This window comes from Solanum tuberosum, unplaced genomic scaffold (genome assembly GCF_000226075.1).
Source record: "Solanum tuberosum cultivar DM 1-3 516 R44 unplaced genomic scaffold, SolTub_3.0 scf00225, whole genome shotgun sequence".
Lineage (NCBI taxonomy): Eukaryota > Viridiplantae > Streptophyta > Magnoliopsida > Solanales > Solanaceae > Solanum > Solanum tuberosum.
Window position 1 is genome coordinate 458,579 of NW_006239149.1, and position 23,069 is coordinate 481,647.

The window sequence follows — 23,069 nt, forward strand, 5'->3', positions numbered from 1 at the left end:
TAATGAATTGCAGTTGTGATTGCATTTTGATTTGTGGTGTCTGATTATGTAACTGTTTTGACAGATATTAATTTCTATTTTGATTAATGATTATGCAGTTATGAATGTCTGTTTATGTAACAATATTGCTTCTCTTTTAGTTGATGGTTTCTGTGTTTATGGAGGGCAATTAGTGACTACTTTAGCAGTGGCTACACAAACGTATAGTTTAGACAGTTGAGCAGATAGTTGTACACACTAAATGTATAGTTTATGATCAAATACAAAATCAAATACTTGCAACAATAAATGAGACAAATTAAGATAAGAGCTTTGTAAATTCTTTTCATTACACAAAAGCATTACAAGTTCAACACAATATTGCAAATTTTTGGTACAAAGAAGAGATCATGACAATTTCCTTGAATGTCCTTCTCCTTTCAGAAACAATACTCTTTGAAATACTAAACTTACACCTAAAATACAAACACACAACAGAGCAATCCAAAGTTGTTTCTCCCTTTTCTTGGACTTGGCCAATTTGTTTTTCCATTTCTTTTCAACTGCTTTCATCTTCTTCAAATCATCATCAAAATTGTCCATTTTTTACTCTTTCTTCTTCATATCTATTTTGCTTTCCATAGATTTGGTCGACTTAGTAGGCTTGTTGATTTCCTTATCCGAAGTTTCAACTTTTCGAGAAGATTCAACACTATGTTCAAGCTCCGCAATTCTTCCCAACAACTTGGGAATCATAAATTTGGATCTTGGATCAATATAATCATCTTTCCCAAGCCAAAAATAGCATGATCTAGCATTCTTAAAAAACAAAATGAATCATTCTATGGATCTTGAAACAACAAAACGAATTACTCAACTCTTAAAAAAGATTAACTTACCCCATAGTAAGGACAACCCTAATCTTCTACTAGGATTTCTCGGGGTCCAAGAGGTCAGCAAACGCAAAACAAATCCATGTTTGCATCGCACCTCTTCCAATTCATGATCTTCCTCTTGTAAACAGAGCCGAGTCAAGCTTATTCGAGCCGTTGTAGCACCTTAATAAGAATTACCGCGAATCAAACTAAAAATTCAAAATACGAAATAGATAGAAACAAATCAAAATGAAAAAGAGAGAAATGAATCAAAATGAAAAGGAGATGAATGAATAATAATGAAAAAGAGTAACCTTTGATTCAAAAGAAGGAATTTTGAACTATGTTTGAATTTAGGGTTCTTGATTCAGATTTTTGGATGAAAATTTAGGGTTTTTGTTCATTAGGGTCGGGTGGGTAGGTTATATGAAGAGAATGGGAATATAACCGTTGGGTTGGGTTTTTTAATTAAAAAAATAAATAAAAATGACTTTATTAGCGTGTTGACGCGCTCAACTATGTGGAGCGAAACGCGCCCTGGGTTGAGTGACGGAAGGGGAAAATAAATATACTTTTATGTACTTAAGGTGTGTAATAGGTCCCCCCCCCCCATTAGTTAACGTGTGTAAATGACTTTTGGATACAAGTTTAGGGGGCAATTTATGCCTTTTGCCTTTTTATAATCATACACGAATTTTATGTACAAATTCTCATAATTGACTATGGTCTATGGCTTAGATATCTACCTCTATAGTTTAAATAATTACAAGGATTTTTGTATCACTTATATTCAATATTTATATGGACATTAGTGTATCGAAAGAAAGAAGATAGATGACTGAGAATTACGGAAATTTAAAAATATTATTTCTAGTCTATCAGTTTTTTTAAAGAGATGACAAATACAAAGCGATTACCATTTGTAGGCTCATTCACCAATTAGGTTAGGCCATGACTTTACACGAACAGAGACAGAGATGGAATTTCCCCTTCTTTCGGTCATACCTACACAGATTCTCTCGATCCAGCTAAACTTACTTTGATGTAAGATGGGGTTGAAGTCTTAGGATAATTAAGCAGCTCCATACACCATTTGAATATCAACAATTTTTGTCCTAAGGCAAGCTCCTGCATCTCTAGGGTTTGTGCTAAGGCAAGCTCTTGCATCTCTAGGGATAGATGCATCTTTTCTTTTTGTGTCTTCTCCTTTCGCTCAAGCGCTTCCTCTTATTGTTTGACTAAAGGAAATAAATAGAATCGATTGTAATAAATGAAGTGGATTTATTTCGTTTTCTTATTTATTTGCATAATTTCACTTGTATTCTTTCTCTTTACTATATCAATTGTTACCGTTCTGTATCGCTTAAATTTATTCGCTCTAATGGATGTATTAATACATATTAATTATTATCATTTTGTATCACTTATATTTATTCGTTCTAATGGAAGTATTAAGAGAAAATGGTCAAATGACCCCCCAATCTATTAGTCGATTCTCAACTACACACTTATATTTTAGGAGGGTCCTATTATCCCCCTGAACTATTTTATAGTAGAATTATTTGCTCTCTAATGCTGAGTTGGCAAAGAAAGTGTAATTCACCTTCTTAAAGAGAGTGAGAGGCAAACTTTCTTACTTTTCTTTTTAATATTAATTTTCTAATCTTTTATATTTTTCATTTTACTTTACTTTTACTCTATTTATGTTTTTCATTTTCTTTCTTTATCTTTTTCATTTTACTTTACTTTTACTCTATTTATGTTTTTCATTTTCTTTCTTTATCTTTTTCATTTTACTTTCTCTCTTCTTTCTCTATTTCTTCAGTACTCCACCAGATCTAAGTTCCCTGAAGAAGAAAAAAACAGTATGAAATTATCTCACTATTAATAATTGTTACTAGTGACACTATCTCCTTCTTCTTTTTCTCAAAAGAAATTGACTTCACTAGCAAAAATTAAAAAAACACAGGATCAAATTAAAAATAAACACTTTCCCATAGCCAAGTGTTCATAAGTTCAAGCACAACATGAAATTGAACAATATAGAGAAAACTCAGTTGAGTAAATAAAACTAACAAAGCATCAAGGTCAAAATTAGTATCTTTTACAATTAATTTTTTACTACTTCAACTACAACAACACACAAAATTGAAGAAATCCAGATCCGAATCAGATCCAAAAGTTCAAATCTATAAATTCACTACGAAACAAGGCCGGAACCAATTTGAGACTTTGGAAAACATCAAATAGTAAACCTTTAGCTAGGAGCCTCTTTTCCTTCTGCCCAGCTCCCCAAAAACAACGTTCAACTTGCATGTGTTAAGCATATAGCTAGCGTTGATTACTATATAAGTATATGAACATCAAATTCTTTAACATGAACAACCCAAATAAAAATTTCTCCTTTTTAGATTATTGTAAGCCAAATCAATATGCTCAAGACTTCGATAGTTGGTAAACTTTTAAGGATTTCACCATTTAAATTCATATTTCATTCTTTTTTTTTTAATCTTTTCAAACTCCAACAATATTCTCATCAGAGAAAGTCAGAAAACCCATTAAATACCGAACCTAGATATTCAAGATTGGCTATGTTATTGTGTTTTACCGAAAAAATAAAGTTCATATGCATATATAAGATCTATAGCTCCGTCAAATTTTCGGTTGGCGACGGATATCTCTAATAAAATTGTTCCCCAAAATCAAGATATTGAAGTTTTTGAAGCCGATGAATATCCAATGGTATGAGACCCACAAATTAATTTTGAAAAAGGTCCAAATATTGCATGTTGAAATAGTTGTATAAGAAAATTGGGAACTTAGATTAAGAAACTAAATCTTTTGAGGTTACAGATGGAACTTGGAGTTTCCACTTCAATGGTAGAAAATTTTTAGTCAAAGAAAAGGATAGAAAAAGAAAAAAGAAAAGAAGAAATCAGCTGAAAAAGAAAAGAAAAAACATAGAAGGGAAATAGAATAAGGTAAAAAGAATTAAATTATATTTTTATATAAAAAAAAGTACCATATATGTTACGTGGCACCACGCGTGCAACACACTGCTTACCATAAATCTGGGTGTGACCTTTTAAGGGGTAATATATTCTACTTTTAAAATGTTTAGGGGGGTAATAGGACCCCCATAAAATATAAGTGTGTAGTTGAAAATTGACTAATAGATTGGGGGTTCATTTGACCATTTTTTCGAAGTATTAATATATACAATCTTGATGGATACAAGCATAATTATAAATCATGTGAATTTACTTAATTTCGTTGCATCAGCGCATACAGTCATATGATAGGTTGTATGCGTTCACTCAACAAACTATATTTTGTTTCTCATATAACGAATTACAGTGAATTTAATCACTCTAATGGTTGTACCACCAAATACAATTTTGGATACAATCAACAATAGATCATATGAATTTACTTAATTTTGTTGTATATAATCATAATAGATTGTATACGTTCACTCAACAGATTACATTCACAATGGAGTTGCAAACCAAAAAAGAAGAAGAAGACTTGTTGAAGATAACATACAATATACGTCAATCATCATCATAATTTGGACATTATCATGAGCCCACTCCCAACACCATTGTAGCTTCAGCTTTATTCCACCGTCCTCCACCACAAATCAATCCCGTCTTCTTTGGCGAGGACGAAGTTGTCTGTGCAAGGAGAGGGAGCATGACCAAATCTGAAAATCGTTGGTCGTCTCTAGCGATCCATCGAGACAGACAAATCATTAAAAATAAAACCAAGTCAATTTACAAGAGGCAGAGAGTGGTACTGAGGTTAGCAGTTGTAGTGGCAAAAGAAGAGGGAAAGGAGGCAAAGATGGTAAAGGAACAGGTTGTGCATGTCTCAACTAATTCAGTAGGCTATGTTACTCGAACTCTTCAAAAATATCAAAGAGTGTTTGTCGTATTCTCCAAAAACTATTTTTGGAGAATCCGACATAAATGCTGCACAGAAAGTGAAGAGTCTGTGCAACTTAGGTTACATGTTGAATAGTATATTCACCTCACATCAGGCTATGTTACTCGAACTCTTCAAAATATCAACGAGTGCTTGTCGTATTCTCCAAAAACTATTTTTGGAGAATCCGACATAAATGCTGCACAGAAAGTGAAGAGTCTGTGCAACTTAGGTTACATGTTGAATAGTATATTCACCTCACATCCTTCTCTAATTTCTGGTATAAGCCGGGGACATACGGAGTCCACACAATCGCCTCAACAAAGAAAATGAACTAACAGGCGAGATCATGCCTCACATAACCAATAAAAAAACAATTCTACTTGTATTTCATTCACCAAACCTTAATTCAATAGGCACTAGCATCAATGTGCTACTTTTACACATAAACTTAACTCTCTAGATCTCCAAATACCATTCACATACAGCAAAATTGTCCAGCCAGACACATTATTTTTTTTGTAAAACTTTTCTCATTTCTCTTTACCTTTTAATCTAAGCTCCAAGAACTAGTCCATAGTCTTGTGCCCTAAAGACCAAAACTTAGAGCCCAAATCTTTTTGTACATCAGCAAAACAACGATTTGGTGTACCAAACTGTTTGGAACTCGGACCATTGACGCTAATCATTCCAAGCTGGGTAGAATTTACCGCATTGGCTGCTGGTTGTAATGGCTCTTCTCTTTCTTCTTTGCTGCAGCAAGCCTGGCACTCCTTGCAGCAGCCTCTGTTGCGGCAGCTCTTGCAGCACCATCTGTCTCTTTGCCGGATTTCTTTTTCTTTGCCGATGCCACCCTTTTCAGCCTCTCCTTCATATCCACCGTAGATGCATCTTCTACTTGCTCAGCTCCTCCAGTTTCCTCTAGTAGAACAGTTGCACCAACGCTGTTTGGCTGATCCTCTGATTCCTTCTCCTCTTTGGATGCTTTATCCTTCTTTTTCTTCTTCTTAGCACTTTTAGGCTCTATAGCCCCACCATTTTTCTTTTCCACATCTTCTGCTGGCTGACCCTCTTTCTTCTCATTGGCAACATCTGTAATTATAAGAGAAACATTTAGGAAAATCCACCTTCAGATACCCATAGAATGAAGCTAGCCATCTTAACCACATGATGACCAACAAGTGCTGACAAAAGAAAAGAAAGTAGACATGTTTAAAGAGTCTATAAAATGCAAAGGAATATGATATCAATCCTAAGGAGGTAGGACATCAATTTCATCACCCAACTTCGACCACTATTTACTAAGGGAGGAGATAGAAGGATAACACTGTAATCAGTAAATGAGAAGAAGAATTACCAGATAAGTCGTCTGGACCTTTCTCCTTCTGTTCAACCCCAAAATCAGCTAAAAGCGAGTCCAATTCAGCAAGCTCCTTCTTCCTTCTCTCTTTCTTTGATAGCTGTCTCTCAGTTTCTTTAGGAGCTGGTGAAGCTTCTATCTTTTGGCCTACTGGATCAGCATGTTCTGGAACCTCAGATTCGTGGTCATTGTCCTCCACATCTTCATCTTCATCAAGAAGGTCGTCTTCGCTTTCGGTTTCCTGCAAGTCCAATTACAACTTCAGTATATGCACAATACTAACTCAAAAAAAGGTTCAATTTTTTATGGCTACCAAATATAGATTGTGTGTTATCTCTCCTTCATTTTCTTCTCTTCAAACTTTATATCTCCTTATAAAAGAAGATTTATCCTTCCAATTAGGAGAACAAATAGACGCAGAAACAGACATGAGAGTGAGTCAACAACAACATACCCAGTAAAATCCCACAGTGGGGTCTGGGAAGGTTGGAATGTACGCAGACCTTACCTCTATGTTGTTTCCGAAAGACCATCGGCACAAGTGCAACAAATCAAAGTATTCACGAAAAAAGGAAATCCCAGAATGAAGAACGACATGTCAAATAACAAGGAAAGCAGTACAGAGCATCCAAGGAAAAGAAAAAATAACAGCAACAAATAATATTGTTAGTAAAAGAAATTACATGCACAAGGCTAATACTACGACAGACACAGCACTCCCACGAAGCCTAAACCCACCGTAAAGCAAGTCATAGCACAACTACCTACTAACCTTATATCCTAATCTGTTACCTCCATACCCTCATATCTAAGGACATGTCCACGATAAGTTGAAGCTGCATCATATACGGTGTAATCACCTCACTTTTTGACTTACTTCTACCTCTCTTCATACTCAATATATCCCCAACCTCCCACACCTCCTTATTGGAGCATCTTCGCATATCTTCTTCACATGTCCAAACCATCTATCTCGTCTCCCTCATCTTGTCTACCACATAAATCATCCCCACTCTATCCTAAATATTATCATTCTTAATGTTATATCTCTTAGTATAACTACACATCCATCTCAACATCCTCATTTCCGCAGCTTGCATTTTCTAAACATGTGAGTTGTCGACTGGCTAAAACTTAGCTCCATATAACAAAGTTGGTTTAATCATCACTCTATAGAACTTACCCTTAAGATTTGGTGGAATTTTTTTATCACATGACTCGGGGATGAGCCTCTATTTCATCCATCGCGCACCAATATAATGTGTGGCATCATCATCATCTCCCAATTTCCTTGGATTAAAGACCCAAGATACTTGAAACTTGCTTTCTTGGGGATGGCCTATGAATAAAAACTTACTTCTACACCTACCTCACCAAATGCATCACTGAACTTGCACTAAGTATTTTGTTTTGGTCCTACTCAACCTGAACCCTATAGACTTCATGGTTTGTCTCCAAACCTTTAACGTAGCATTAACTCCACCGTAAATCTTATCAATCAGTACTATATCATCTGCAAATAACAGACCATGGCACCTCACCTTGGATATGGTGCATCAATTCATCATCACCAAGGCAAAATAACATGGTCAAGTGTTAATTCCTAGTGCAACCCCATCTTGACCGAGAAGTGTTTTGTGTCTCCTCCCACTATGCTTACTTGGGTCTTGGCTCCATCATGTCTTTCCTCACCCTGATGTAAGCTTCTAGCATACCTCTAGCCTGAAGACATCCCCATAGGACCTCTCTTGGGACTGTCGTGAGTCTACTCTACATCACTAAACACCATATGCAGGTCTTTCTTCCCCTCCCTTTACTTCTCCACTGGTCTCTCCTCACAAGATGGATAGCTTCTATAGTAGAAAAAGAATGTAAAACATGCATGGAATAAACTATTAACTGGTGAAACTCCTAGCATCCAAAACAAAAAGGAAAAGCCTAGCTACACTTGCAGCCACATGCCCCATTTTCCAATTTCAACAGGAGAATACTTTTAGAACCAAAAATCACACAAGGATTTAAGTAATAACATAACACAATGGAAACAATCATCCTATCTGTCGTATTAACTATTGGAACTTGGAATTCACACTTAACAATTATTGTTTCACTTACATTAGTCTAGCCGTCGCCAAGAGTTCTCTTAGCTAGGTTAGAAACCTGTTTGTTAGGGACTACAAGAAATCGCAGATGTTCTGATGGTAGAAAAAAATCTACTGCAAAATAACCATGAAGACCGTGGATTCAATTTCAAGTAATTTTAAAAAAATAAAATTGGAACATTGATAAAAAGAAGTAGTTGTGAATTAAAAATTTAATTATAGAATTTTAAATTATAGATATGCAGTTGAAACAACTGCTCCATGTACAATGAAGTCTTTTTGAATCATGTTAGCTAATGTTGATTTCATTCCATCATTTTCAGGCAACTTAAAATGAAATTTTAGCCCCCAAGGCCTAGCTCAAGTGGCAAAAGGTGGAGGATTTGTGGCTTAGGTCACAGGTTCAAGCCCCACACCATGCAAAGCAAAGCCCGGTATTTAAGTGGAGAAGCGTAGAGGGGCGGGCCCATTATCCACCGAGTTTAGAAGGCTGTGATTGGTCCAAAGGGCGGGTCACAGATGGATTTCTCGGTTATCAAAAAAAAAATGAAATTTTATTTGTTAAATAATTTTATATATATTGGGATTTGATAAATCTTTTATCTCTTAGAGATTTAATCAATTAAAAAATATCCATACACACACAATGGAGTCCTAGGTCCCAAAGTGGATGTCATTCCTTCTTTATAGGGCAGCTTAAAGGGCATTTAAATATGTCACATAACTGAACTCTGTCCCAGTAATGATGCTATTATTGTGGCCTCGACAAGAAGAAATGACAAAGCACTTTAATCTCAATGACGGCGGTAGTAGAGCTGTTGCTGATTTAAGTGCTATCACTGTGTCTCTACACCGTGACGATGGTCATGCAGATGACATGGTACTGAGATTCATTTTTATCTTATTTAATTTCTCTAGAAGATTTCTTAAATCAGTGTGCACTACTGACTTTTAGGATTTCTCACAGCAAAGGTTATAGTACTCTATATTAAGCCTTTTGTAGTTTATTTGAAGCGAAATGTCTACATAGTTATGATGAATTGAGAGAAAAAATAGACTTTAAAATTGATTATGCACTAACCCCAATGCCATGATGGGAAAAAGTAGAGCAATATATATTAGCACTGAAATGGAAAGCTGGAATGGTGGCTAATCAAGGTATATCACAAGTACATGGATGCAAGAATAAAAGCTTGAACAAAGGTTGTTGTCTGTTTGACAGGTTATGTGGCTCAATCTTTTAAAGTTTGGTTCCTTTTGTTCCATAGAGGGTAGAAAATTTTACAGACGAAAAGAAGTCCTTTGCAAATATTATGAGAAATGGATGAAACTTGAGAGAATATGAAATCAGGAACTGGCTAAATACTCCTCAACTAGCTTAGTACGGTCGTTCATGACTCATAATCACTTTTCAATTTATAAGATCATGTTGTACTATTACTATAATATTATGACACATCACACAAGTAAGCTATAACCTGTTATTGTCCTTCTATTTAATTGAGTGTTAGTAAATAAGATTTTGGAACATAATGAGTCCTCTCATATCTGAAAAAACAGTTTTTAGTCTTGTCATAATCAAACTTCCGTTTATTGTGATTATGTGTAGTCTTAGTTTTAAGGCTGACAGAATTTAAAATCAAATTCTTTTGCACAAGGTAGTTTTTATATTGAATGATCTTTAGCAATGTGGTCAAGTAATACAATAACAGGGATGGTCTAATGGCTTCACCAAAAGTTTATCTTCTTTAGCATTAATTGTAAGAAAATATACCCCCCACAATTTTGGCATAATTGACGGAAGTACCATCATATTTTCTTGCATATTAGTTATTTTTAAGACCAGAACATATAGATATATCTAATGGGGTATATAAGATAGAAGTTGAAATTATTGAATCACCTATGAATGAAAATTTCTGTTGAATACTTCTATTGAGCAAGGGTTACCTACTTAGTACTCTGTGAGTCTACATTAAGCGGCCCTTTTATTAAGCCAAAATATTTGTGTACGTAGTGATGATAAATTTAGAGAAAAAATAGGCTTTAAAATTGGTTATGCACTCCTAATGACGGGATGGGCAAGAGCCAAGAGTAGAGCAATATCTATTAACATTGAAATTGGATACTAGATTGGTGGCAATTCATGTAGATCAAACAATGTGGACATAATAATAAAAGCTAGAAGAGATTATCGCCAGCTTGATTATGGCTCAATGAATATGAGAAATGGACAATTTGAGTTATTTCATTCTTAGAAAAGGAAGAAGGCACCATAATATATGTACAATAGTTTAAAAAGGACAAATGATAGAACTATAAAAATGCTCTCAAGCACGGCTATCAAGGCAAGTCAACTTAAAACCTAAAGTCGATTTCACTCTGTCTGGGGCCTACTCCGGCAACTTATGACCGAAACTTTTTCAATTGGGGGAAAAGTATATTCTACAATTCAGGATTCAAATCTTACGAAATCATTAGGTGTAAATACGGTGCGGAGAAACCTAGTATGAATGGATCAAGTGAAGTCGGAATTTAATGAAGGTGAAGATTAGCATTAAAGTCTTGAAGTGCTTAGTTTCTGTTAAAATTAGGAATAGATTTATACAATCCTATTAGAATAGGAATAGTAATAGAAATAGGAATACTAAATAGTATCCTATTTGGTAAAGGATTGTATTCTAGGGTCTATAAATAGGATCTCAATGTAATAATGTACACAACAACAATTTAATAATATTCTTTTCTTATATTTCTCACATGGTATCAGAGCCTCTACGATCTTGGTAAACAATCAAAGAGCTTCCGCTGCCGGCGGGCGGCTATTATCCATATATGTTGCCCGTTCGGCCAACGATTATGTTAGCAAAAGTTGGGTCACCGTGTATTTTTCTAGTGACTATTTTCTCATATCTAATTTGTGTAGCACCGTGCCATCATTCCAGTGACTACTTTCTTATATCTAATTTGTGTAGCACTGTGCCATCATTCCGGTGACTAATTTATCATATTTAATTTGTGTAGCACCGTGCCATCATTCCGGTGACTACTTTTTCATATTTAATTTGTGTAGCACCGTGCGATCTTTTTGGTGACTACTTTTTCATATCTGGTTTGCGTAGCACCGCGCCATCTTTTTGGTGACTACTTTTCATATTTAATTTGCATAGCACCTTATTATCCTTCCGGTGACTACCTTTTTTTGCATATCTTATTTGCGTAGCACCGTGCATCTCTCCGGACTACTTTTCATATTTAATTTGTGTAGTACCGTGGATTTTTCCGAACTACTTTCTCATATCTGAGTTGCATAGCATCATGTGTCTTTTCAGTGACTCCTCAGATTTGATTTGCGTAGTTCCATTCGTCTTTCCGGTGACTCCTACCGATATAGTTTTTTCTTTTTCACTAGGGTCGTGCCATCATTCCGATCCTACCCATATTATTTCTTTTTCAATGGAGTCGTTCCATCAATTCGAACTATCCTATATAATTTCTATTTTCTTGTTGGGTCGTTGACATCATTCCGACCCTACACATATAATTTTATTTCTTAGATTGTGACCACTTTTAGCCATCAAATCTAATACTCCGGCATATGAGCATGTTCCGGCCAGTTTTTGATATCGACTCGTCTATTGATTCGAACATGATCCATATAATTTATACTAGATTTTGAGCACTTACAACGACCACTACATTGTGAAGAAGTCTATATGGAGCAACCACCTAATTTTGTTGCTCAGGAGGAGTTTAGTAGCCTTGTATGTTGATTACGTAAGTCACTCTATGGTCTGAAACAATCTTTGCAAGTTTGGTTTGGGAAGTTCCAACACTGTAATTTTATCACTCTGTGTTTTATCAGCATTATGCATCAAATTCAATATTTCATGAGAAGACCAAGCACATTGAGATTGATTGTCAATTTTGTGAAGCCGAGTGATCAACTTGCAGATATCTCACCAAGCTCCTCATCAATCCTTGTGTTAATTACATTTGTAACAAGCTAGGTACATGAATTGTATGCACTAGCTTGAGGGGGAGTGTTAGAATAGGAATAGATTTATACAATCCTATTAGAATAGGAATATGTTTATACAATCCTATTAGAATAACAATAGGTTTATACAATCCTATTAGAATAGGAATAGTAATAGAAATAGAAATAGGAATACTAAATAGTATCCTACTTGGTAAAGGATTGTATTCTAGGGTCTATAAATAGGATCTCAATGTAATAATGTACACAACAACAATTTAATAATATTCTTTTCTTATATTTCTCACAGTTTCAGTATTTATTGAAGCATTAAAGTAACAGGGAAAAGTAGTTTGGAAATGGAAATTAAAGGATCACTTCTCAGAATGTTGTTGCACTCTTAAATACCACGAGAATGGTAGATATGTCAGCTTTATTTCCATTCGAAATCTGAGCAAATCTGTCATTATTACTCCGGAATCTTCATACAATGGAGGTTGGGGGAACATTGCACAGAAAATAGCAAAGTTTATCCACGAGGCACCAGGAAAACAAAAAGCACAGAAAAACAGTGAAAGACAACTTGGAACCTTTTTCAAAGAAGCCTTCAACAACAACAGATGAACGACGGAGAGGACAAAGCAGGCACAAATACAAGTTGTAGGTGATAGCATATAAATCCTGGGTGGAAGGTCGGCATCGGAGAGGATCTGCTCAATAGATGTATTGTCGGAAAATTTAAGAACCCATTACAGGAGACTCCAATCTTGAATGTTGTAAGGAGATGGGTACGCAATACCTAGAAGTCAGCAGCCACAGGTGTTAGTGTTTTCGCTATGAACGAAGGACAGTTCTTGTTTGAACTTCCTTCAAGATTTTCGATAGAGCACGTGATGTTGACAGTGTGGATCTAGAAGAAGATGAAGCTTAATATCGACTGGTGGAAGTCAACTACGAAAAGTGTTGGCCAGCAGAAGTAAGGAGAGGAGAGACTGGGTCTGGATAAGACTTCTGGGGCTACCTTTGAGCATGTGGTACCAGAAAATATTTAAGCAGCTTGGAGATCAGTGTGGAGGATTTAATGAGACAGAAGAGGAGACATCTCTCAAAAACAACCTATACTAGATTCATATCAAGGTGAAGGGCAACAGAAAGATGGTACCGAAGTCGATAGAGGTGACCAGTGAAGGTTTTGTGAATATTATTCCGATCTGGTGTGAAGCTCTGCTGCCAATGAAAATAGAGGGGGAAAGTGAAGGTGCAGGTTATGGTTCAGAGGGTAATGAAGGGAGAACCCTTTTTAGTGAAGGATCTAACAGTCCTCAAATCAAACCACGTGCACGTGGGCACCTCGAAAATGAGGAGTTTTCAAATTGGAAGGCACGTGAGCAGAATTCAAAATGGAAAGGGCGACTATGTGTTGTAGTGGGCCAAGTCCTTAAAGGGGGTTAATTTGGGCCTTAGAACCTTGGAAGTAAAAGAGAAGACAGAAAGTTATTCTAATTCTGAAGCCCAGGAGATGGACATAGTAAACATCGAGATAATTGCAAACTTATCAACCCAGTACACACAATAAGCTTTGAGAAATTGGGAACTCAGGATAAGGAAGAACAACAAATTTTCCAGTTCGAACAAACCAAGGAGAGCTTGGTGGCTGTAGAGTCAACAGTTGTCGAGAGAGGGGAACTGAAGAGTATACAATTGAAGCTGCAAGGAGAGAACACCAACATTGTAGCAGAAGATGCAACTCCATTGAAGATTCAATTACCAACAGAACAAAATGCTTAAACACTAAGCACGCTTATTTGGATTCAACTAGACATCATCGTGTTGATACCAAATTTGGAGTTGATTTCAAAGCGTACGAGGAGAAGCCAAAAGGCAAAAGAACTTCTTATGAAGATAGATAATAACAAGCAAAAAAATAAAGAACAACAAGGGAGCAGTCAGTTATTAAAAAGAAAGAGGTAAATGAACTGAAAGGTTTAGAGCTGGATACTAATTTCATGAGTTATGGTACTAGAAGTAGGGAGGAAACTTGGCCATAAAAGAATAATGAAGTTATACAAAGTCTTGGAGCACAAGGCAACTGAATTGTGCTAGGAAAAAGGGAATGATCAAAAATATATTACATACCTGGTAAGCTGATGAGGTTTGCTTCCAGGTGGTGAAGGTGGAGGGGGAAATCACAGATATAAGTGAGTCAATTATGTTCAGTTGGAGGAAAGTGGGACTAGAGGAGGTACAGTCAGTATGTGGGACAAAAGCGTACGGGAAGGAGTGCTCAGCAGTGTGGAAATATATTCAGTGACTTGTAGTTTTTCTGGGAAGTGTCATGATTTCAATTGGCACCTTACAGGGGTTTATTCCCCAAATAATAGAAAGGAGAGTAAAGAGACTTGTTGGGAGATTGGGGCAGCTAGAGGCTAGTTTCAGGACCTTGTGATTGTGTAATCTGCTAAGGCTTCCAACACAGACAGACATGATCCAGAAAAGAAAAATTGCAACAGAATTAGTAAAGGAATGATAAACTTGTCTGATTTTATTGAGGATATGGAGCCAGTGGATTTAGCATTGTTAGGGGGAGTAGTTCACTTGGAAGAAAGGTGACAGACGCACAACAGCTAGACTAGATAGATTCTTATTTTCAGAAGAATGGGATACAAACTTAGGAACATCAGACAGAATATCCTACACAGAGTGACTTTTGACCACTCACCTATAATGTTAATTGGATAGTAGAAAGTCATACTTCAAGTTTGAAAATTGACGGTTGGAAACAGAGGGTTTCAATGAAAGAGCGCAAGTGTGGTGGGACTCTTTCACCTTTAGTGGAAAGGCAGACTACATTCTGGTGGCGAAACTAAGAGCTCTACAAGGGAAATAGAAGGAGTGGAGTAAGACTTCTCAAGGTAACTTGGGTATTCAGAAGCACAATGTTTTGAGACAGCTAACTCAACTAGAGGAGATTCAGGAACACAGAGCACTAAAGGAAGAAGAGATAGCTTCTATACTAGCACTCAATATGGAATTTGGAGACATAGCTAAAAGGGAAGAGACTATATGGAGAAAGAAATCCATGACAAAATGGTTAAAGCAAGGGGATAGAAACACTAGGTTTTTCACAGAACTGCAAAAACTCACAAAAGAATTAACACAATTGACAAGCTAAAAGTTAGAGGGAAAATTTTGACTAAACCAGAAGAGGTGCAAGAGGAGATTGTTGCCTACTATGAGAAGTTATACTCTAAGTGAGAAGATTAAAGACCACAGCTAGATATGAGGAATTGCCCCATGATAGGAGAAGATGAAAACAATTTGATGATGGCACCATTTGAACAACAAGAGATCCTCGAGAACATAAAAGCATGTGCAGGTGACAAAACACCAGGGCTAGATGGGTTCTCCCTGGCATCCTTTAGTCATTGATAGGGAATTATCAGTCTAGAGTTGGTTGCAACAGTGCAAAACTTACATAAGGTAGGAATTTTTTAAAGGAGACTCAATGCCACCTTTGTGGCTCTAATTCCTAAGAAGATAGGAGCTTTGGAGTTCAAGACTTCAGACCTAGAATATGATAGGAGGGGTTTACAAGATCATTGCCAAGCTACTGGCAGAAAAATTGAAAAAAAGGCATACACCGACTAGTGGACAAACAGCAGACGACATTTATAAAAGGCAGATAAATCATGGATGCACTGCTGATAGAAAATGAGTGTGTGGCTGGAGTCCAGGCAAAGAAGTTAGTAGCCTGCTATTTTACGTAAGCTAGACAAACAGAAGGCATATGATCACCTGAATTGGAATTTTCTGATTCCCATGATGCAGAGGATGGGATTTGGAGCTACATGGATCAATTGGGTAAAATATTGCATTAGTACAGTTAATTCTCTTATTATTAATTAAGAGAACCCCAAGTAGTTTCTTTTCCTGCCAGAGGAGCTTGAGACACGGTGACCCTCCATCCTATTTTCTCTTTATCCTAGCAAGGGAAGGAACGACCAACATTATTCAAACAAAACCAAGGAAGAAAGGTTGGGTCAGAGGATTTCAGGTGGGCAACAGGGCAGCGAACAATGTGGAGATAACTCATCTGTAATATGCAGATGATACTTTAGTTTTTTGTGAAGAAGTGAGAGGACACATGTTGATCATGAGGGTAATATTCATCATATTTGAAGCAATTTCTGGGCTACACATCAATTGGGGGAAGAGCTTGATATATCCCATCAATTATATGTAGCGGAGGTGGAGAACTGGCAACAATTCTGGGAGGCAAAATGGGTGAGCTTCCAACAATATCTTTAGAAATGCTTTTGGGTGCCAAAAGTAAATCTAGGAGAAGTTGGAATGGAGTGGTAAAAAAGCATGAGAAGAAGTTAACTAACTGGAAAAGTCAATATCTTTCCTTGGGAGGAAGATTGACTTAGGTTAATAATGTTTTACATGCATTACCTTCTAGCATGATGTCTGTTTTCCCAGCCTCAGACAGTGTGATAGAAGAGGATAGATGCATTAAGAAGGAATTCTTCTGACAGGAAATGAAGATAAGAAAAAAAGATAAGAAAAAGTTTCATTTGGTTAGTATTTAAGTGGAGAAGGGTAGAGGGCGGGCCCATTATCCACGGAGTTTAGAAGCCTGTGATTGGTCCAAAGGGCGGGTCACAGACGGATTTCTCGGTTATCAAAAAAAAGTTTCATTTGGTTAAACGGAGGGAGCTAACAAGAAGAAAAAAAGGTGTGGGTATTAGAGACATGAAAATGCACAACAAAAACATAATGATGAAATGACTACGGAAGTAACAATTGACAATATGCTATGGGAGGAGGTTATTAATGAAAAATATGAAATGGAGGGTAAATGGATAATAATGATGGTGGTTACCCCCTATGGATGTAGCATTTGGAGATCCATCAGGAACCTTTGGCCACTAGTTTTAACTAGAACCAACTTCAAAGTGGGAAATGGCATGGAAGTGTCCTTCTAGGAGGACAAATGGACTAGACAGGAACCTCTAAAATAACTCTATCCAGACATCCATACTTATGCCTTGACCAGCAGGCCACTGTGGCTGACATGTGCACAAGACATGGGTGGAATCTGCCGAAGGCATCTGAATGATTGGAAAATGGAGAAGATAGCAGCTTTCAACAACACAGCTGCCCATTTGAGTAATTTAACTGGGGCAGATGGCACAATAGTTTAGAAGATAGACAACAAGGGAATCTTCACTATCAACTCTGCATCTAGAGATCTTTTTTCTTTTAACTTGGTAAGGTTGTATTATATCACAAAACAGTACATGGGTGATCTAATGCTTCAACAATCAGGAGAAGAGATGGCCATGAAAAATGATATGGAAGGTAAAGATACCATACAAGGTGAACTGTTTTTCTGAGTTGTTGGCAAAGGAAGCAGCGTTGACACACGAAGATATGAAAGAAAAAAAAAAAGAGGTCTCCAGCTTTGTCCTGGATGCTATTTATGTGGGGAACAAGCAGAGTCAACCATCTTTTTTACATTGCATGTGGACAGACCAATTTATGTGGGGACCAAGCAGAGTCAACCATCTTTTTTACATGGCATGTGGACAGACCAGCTTTGGAGGACCTTCATCAGCTTAAGAAAGACCAAATGGGTAAAGCCAATGAATGTAGAAGGTATCTAAAATACTGGAACAGTGTGGGCAATGCAACAGAAAAGAAAGAGAGATGGAAGATTGTCCCAGTTATGGTGGACACTGTGGAAAGAAAGAAATCAGAGTTACATTCAATCTTTTTAATCTGTAATCTACCTAACATGGATTTCCTTGTATAATGTCACTCCACTCGAAAGAAGAAAAAGTGTTAAACTCCATTGCTGTTCAGATGGACAACAGAGTTTATTTCAGATCTGGGGGGAAGTCTTACGACATCACGGAGTCTAGATCAAAAGCCGAAGTATGGTATGACTGGGTTGAAGATGCTAGGCATCACATGAGGAGAATGGGGGTGGCAAAAATTGTCCATCTCTCTATGGCGACATTTGAGCAATCTCATTTTCCACCATATTCTCACTAATTAATGGTAACTCTCAAATCTTAGTTTCTTAATCATAAAAGTATAGAACTTTGAAATTTTACAGAGATATATCACAACATCAATATTGGCTGACTTTGAATTACAACACAGTAAAAATATATGGCAGGCAAAAAAAATTCTGAATACATCTGTGGTAGCCTAGTAAGAGGGTGGCTAAAGTAGAATGTGAATGTTGTAGGGATTATAACTTTCAGAGGCTTAAAATCTAAAAGTTATTTGAATCAACTTATCTCAATATCACTTAATTAGCAAAGTGATGATTGTTCTTAGATTGATTCCTCCAAATCATATATGCCCATCATGTTTCTGAAATGATCTTTTACGGATAGAATGAATTCGAAAAGGAAGCCAACTGAAAATATTTTGAGTAATTTAACATACATTCCTCCAAGTTTGCCATTGTCAAAATAGATTAGTTCAAGAGAAAGATCGTTTTTTTTAACTTGAATTAAGAGTTTGAAAGATAAACATTACTCTCCAATATTAACTGATTTAAAAGATATAACTTTTGATAAAATCCAAGTTGCAGAAATATTACATATCTAATGATGGCTACTTCCAAAAGAAACGTGTGTACTATAAAAAATATTTATGATTTCGTACAGATGACAAAAAGAGATGGGTTTACGATTTAATGATGACATAAATAAATGACAAATGAAGTTAGAAACATGTAAAAGAATTATTATTATTTTTCAATTTGATTTGAGAAATTAGCGGAAAAATAGTTAATTAAAATATATTCTTCTCTATATAGAATCATTGTTTCTTTTTAGGTTATTTTACCACACAATGTATGATTATGATATTTGATTTCTTTCAAAAATTATTCAATGACTATGTGATTCATTTCCTTAGTTTGATAAAGTTTCTTTTGTTATATATATTGCACCGAAAACCATAATAATAACCGTGGTGTCCAAGTCAACTTTCACGCAACTCGAATAATTCCACGGGATATCTGTCACCATCCACCAACAACAGATTTCCAGCAACAACAGAAATGGGAAGAATCACCTAGTGTTTTTGCCACTAACTTACTCGGAAAGCAAACTACTTCCTAATGGAATTCTTCAGGTCCTAAAACAGCAGGCCCCAACCAATTCGAGGTTGAAACACAGTAGAGTGATTAACACTATCTTTGTTAGTTTAGTTGGCTTCTTCAACCACTTTTCAGATGCATCGTTCGTTCAATTTTTCAAGGAAATAAATTTTCGATTATCAAAAAGGTGAAAAATACAATCTAACACACATAAAAAGCAGAAATTTTTCATACCCAAAGAACAGAACATAAAAAGCAGGCAAAAGTGCAATACCTCAACAGGTTCAGGTTTTTTTTCAGATTCATTGGAACCCACAAAAGACTGAAGAGGAGCAGTGGTTGCATAGTAATCGTCATCATCTTCATCATCAACATCTGCCCAAGATTTCACCGTCAACGGCGCCGGAGCCCACAAAACTTCCGGCTCCTGTTCCTTCTTCGACGACCCTTTACTCTTCTCCTTATCAGATTTCTTCTTCTTCCTCAGAGTATCAAGCGCCGCAAATACATTGGAATTCTTCACCATCACAGACCCTTCTTTACTCCCCATCATTTCAACCAAGTAAACCCAATATTTCTTCTTCAATTTAGGGTTTGGAGAAGTTGTTGGATCAGCAGATAACAGAGACTGAGAAAGAAGAATGGAGGTTTTATATATATATCAATATATTTTATAATTTTTATCAAAGAGACACCAATTTTATGTATAATTGCGCAATTATGCAACATGCTTTCTTAATTACCAAAAAAAAAAATGTAGCATAACCTTTCCACAAACTATACAATTTATGCGGATTCAGAATTTGAATTAGTTCATTATCAAAAATTTATAATTATTCAATTTAGCGGATTCAGAATTTGAATTACTTCATTATCAAAAAATTATAATTATTTAGTAGATTCGTTAGAAAAGTATGAGTAAAAATGAATGAACTTTATATATTTGTAAATTAAAAAAAAAATTGTCACTCTGAACAAAGTGTAATATCTTCTATGTATTTGGTTTCAAAAATGGGCGTAGAACTCAACTCACATGGTTCTTTAAATACAATATTTTTCTTTTTTGAATTATGCATGTGTGCTAAAAATAACTTCATTCAATAAATATTGATGATTAATTTCGAATCAAAAATATCAAATGAGTTATAATTAAATTCGGAATTAAAATTTATAAAGTTCAAATTACGAAAATCACCTATGTTTTTTTGTCTAAGTTATCATACAAAAGATTATTTGCACTTCCTACCTGACTAATGATGTCTTATATGTTTGTCTTCACATATAGCAAACATAAAACTTATATTTGTATGTTATAGTTATAGTTTACATAATTGCGCTCCATAACAAATTTTATGTTTGCTATGGAGCTTTTGATTTGTATAATTCGCTAGATACATTCAATTTTATACAAATAGTTCAATTTTGTATAAATTCATTTATACATTGTAATTTGTATAATAAGATCTGTATTTGTATAATTATAAGTGTATAGGACGAAAATATATGTATTTGTATTTGTATATACACTTTTTTCTCGCTTTATACAAACACAAACACATTTTATACCGAAATATATAAAATGACTAATTGTATACCGAATCATATGGCAAAAAAAATGGGATGTTTACTACGAATTACAAATAAAATAAACTATGGCTATAACATTTAATTTGAATTAATAGTTTGTTATTTCATACAATTATCCCATTAAATTATGAGAACCTTTCTAAATAGGAAAACATTATAAGAATCAAAATAAGTGAACATTTTGAAGACTATTTAGTGATTTATTTTGAAATTTACAAATTTTATAGATTTGGCTTACCATATAAAAACTTGAGTTTAATACTATTTTGTTTGTTACTTTTTAATATCCGTTTATGATCGTTACTAGTAGTTATTTATTTCTCTTTCTTGTCGTTTTCGATGCGGTCATTGTCCGTTGTCCCTCAATTAACATCTAAAATTCAGAATCTACCCCTTTTAGATTCTCCAATCTCTTCAAGTTTCCAAGCAGGTAGGTCTTCGTATGTTACCATTCTATTGTACCCTCCAAATTCAGCTAATTGAAGTAGACAAATTCTGATAGTAGCTAGAAGAGTCGTTTATAATGAGATGTCGGCTATGATTTTCAAGACATAAAACTACTATGAAGGCATGGTCAATTTGTGTAGAGACAACAATTATTGATCGATTTCTAAAATTAAGGCTCCAAATTAACAATGGTTAGGTCAATATTTGTAAAAAAATTATCTTACAACAACGATCAGTTAAAAGTTAAAAGTCTAGAGTATGTGATAATTTCAACATTTTATTAACCTTTAACAACAATAAAGATTTCAATGTGATGTTATAAAAGAGGGTGATTGATATTTTTGGCTACAAAAATATACTCTGAATTTCAAGTTATGGGAGAAAATTATAATTGTTCAATATTGATGTCCTTACTAAGTTTGTCCTTTCACATGCACACATAGAATTATGCTAATAAATGAGAAAAATACATAATCATCCCATGAAATTTTATATTTTTTTTGAAGTAGACACTTTAAGTTTGTAAAAGTCATATTACCCCACGAAATTATTTCGAATCACAATAAATACACCATTTTAACAGCATCTGCAATCTCATTACCAGTGAGTGTGTCTCGCCTCATATGAAACAATGTAACATTATTTTTTCCTAGCCTTTTAATAAAGGGTTGGGTAAAACCCAGACCCATTCAAAATCTTGACAATTTTCCTTTTTTATCTTAAACATTTTGTACATAAATCATGACGAAGAAGAACATTGTGATGGAGAATTTTAGAAACTCCATTGCAGATGTTTGTAGAACTTTAACAGTGACTGATAGAAGATGCTCCATTATTGGAGAGTTTCATAGTGGCAGCGCAAATGCCATCTTCTTTGTTTATGGGTACACAAGAATGTGATCAAGTTAAGTAAGCAATACGGGCTCAATGTGATCAAAACCCTCTTCGAAGAAACAGGGAAAGAACGACGGATACATCATATGACCTTCATCGATTTATCAGTTATCAAACACTAAATGGTACAAACATGCATTAGTCGTTGCAGTCCAAGGTGTATTCTTCAACTCATTCCTATTTGGCGTCACCAAAATTGGCTAATTAGATTGTTGGGTGCTTAGAGGATGAAGCAGTGAATTTGCAAACAGAGTTTTTTGATTGATATAGAGAAGAGACTTTTTGAGAACTCTGCCAACTCCAGAAGTTCATATGGCATCTCACGACGTTTATAGATCGAATTATTGGATTGACAGAAGATAAAAAAAAAAATGGATGCACATGGAGAGCTCTTCAATGGCCATCAATGGGGGTTTGTGGAAGATGGAAATTGGTCTATTTAATAAAGAAAAAAATTAAATTGGTGACACCACATGGCACTAAAACATTGGTATAGGGGTTAATTCTTAGTACTGATTCACGCGCCTCTCAAACGTGAAATTGCACATACTCTGAAAATGGGTTAAAAGGGTGTATTTATCATAGTTAAAAGTAAATTCTTGGAGTAATAGGTCTCTCGCAAACTTTAGGTGTCTACTTCAAAAAAAGGTATAAATTTCATGGCGTAATTATGTATTTTCTCGCTAATAAATAACTGATGCAGTGAAATTTTTCATTGAACTTGATATAGCCACAAATTAAATAGGTAAAATATGACTAACATGCAAGATAGATTTGTTGAAACCTTTGGATCATA

The 23,069-nt window shown here is 35.4% G+C and overlaps 1 protein-coding gene across 2 annotated transcripts; it reads right to left on the reverse strand.

The window, feature by feature from the left end:
• Positions 1 to 5,147: 5,147 nt before the first annotated feature.
• On the reverse strand, positions 5,148 to 19,989 carry LOC102583652 (troponin T, fast skeletal muscle-like). Of its 2 annotated transcripts, none has more exons than XM_006356561.2 (3): positions 19,620 to 19,989; positions 6,157 to 6,382; positions 5,148 to 5,873 (listed from the first exon to the last, which is right to left on the reverse strand). In XM_006356561.2, the coding sequence occupies exons 1-3, from the start codon at positions 19,896 to 19,898 to the stop codon at positions 5,488 to 5,490; spliced, it is 891 nt and encodes a 296-aa protein (XP_006356623.1). In that variant the 5' UTR covers positions 19,899 to 19,989; the 3' UTR covers positions 5,148 to 5,487. The 2 variants fall into 2 exon arrangements, with proteins under 2 accessions (XP_006356623.1, XP_006356622.1); XM_006356560.2 differs by having other exon boundaries at positions 6,139 to 6,382.
• Between the last annotated feature and the right edge of the window lie 3,080 nt (positions 19,990 to 23,069).

What these genes read in the sequence shown, in the direction of transcription:
- LOC102583652 (XM_006356560.2), bottom strand. Translation starts at nt 19,898, where the DNA reads ATGATGGGGAGTAAAGAAGGGTCTGTGATGGTGAAGAATTCCAATGTA. An exon ending in AAAAACCTGAACCTGTTGAG is followed by an intron (nt 6,383 to 19,619) that starts GTATTGCACTTT and finishes TTGGACTTGCAG; the next exon opens with GAAACCGAAAGCGAAGACGA. An exon ending in AGGTCCAGACGACTTATCTG is followed by an intron (nt 5,874 to 6,138) that starts GTAATTCTTCTT and finishes TTATAATTACAG; the next exon opens with ATGTTGCCAATGAGAAGAAA.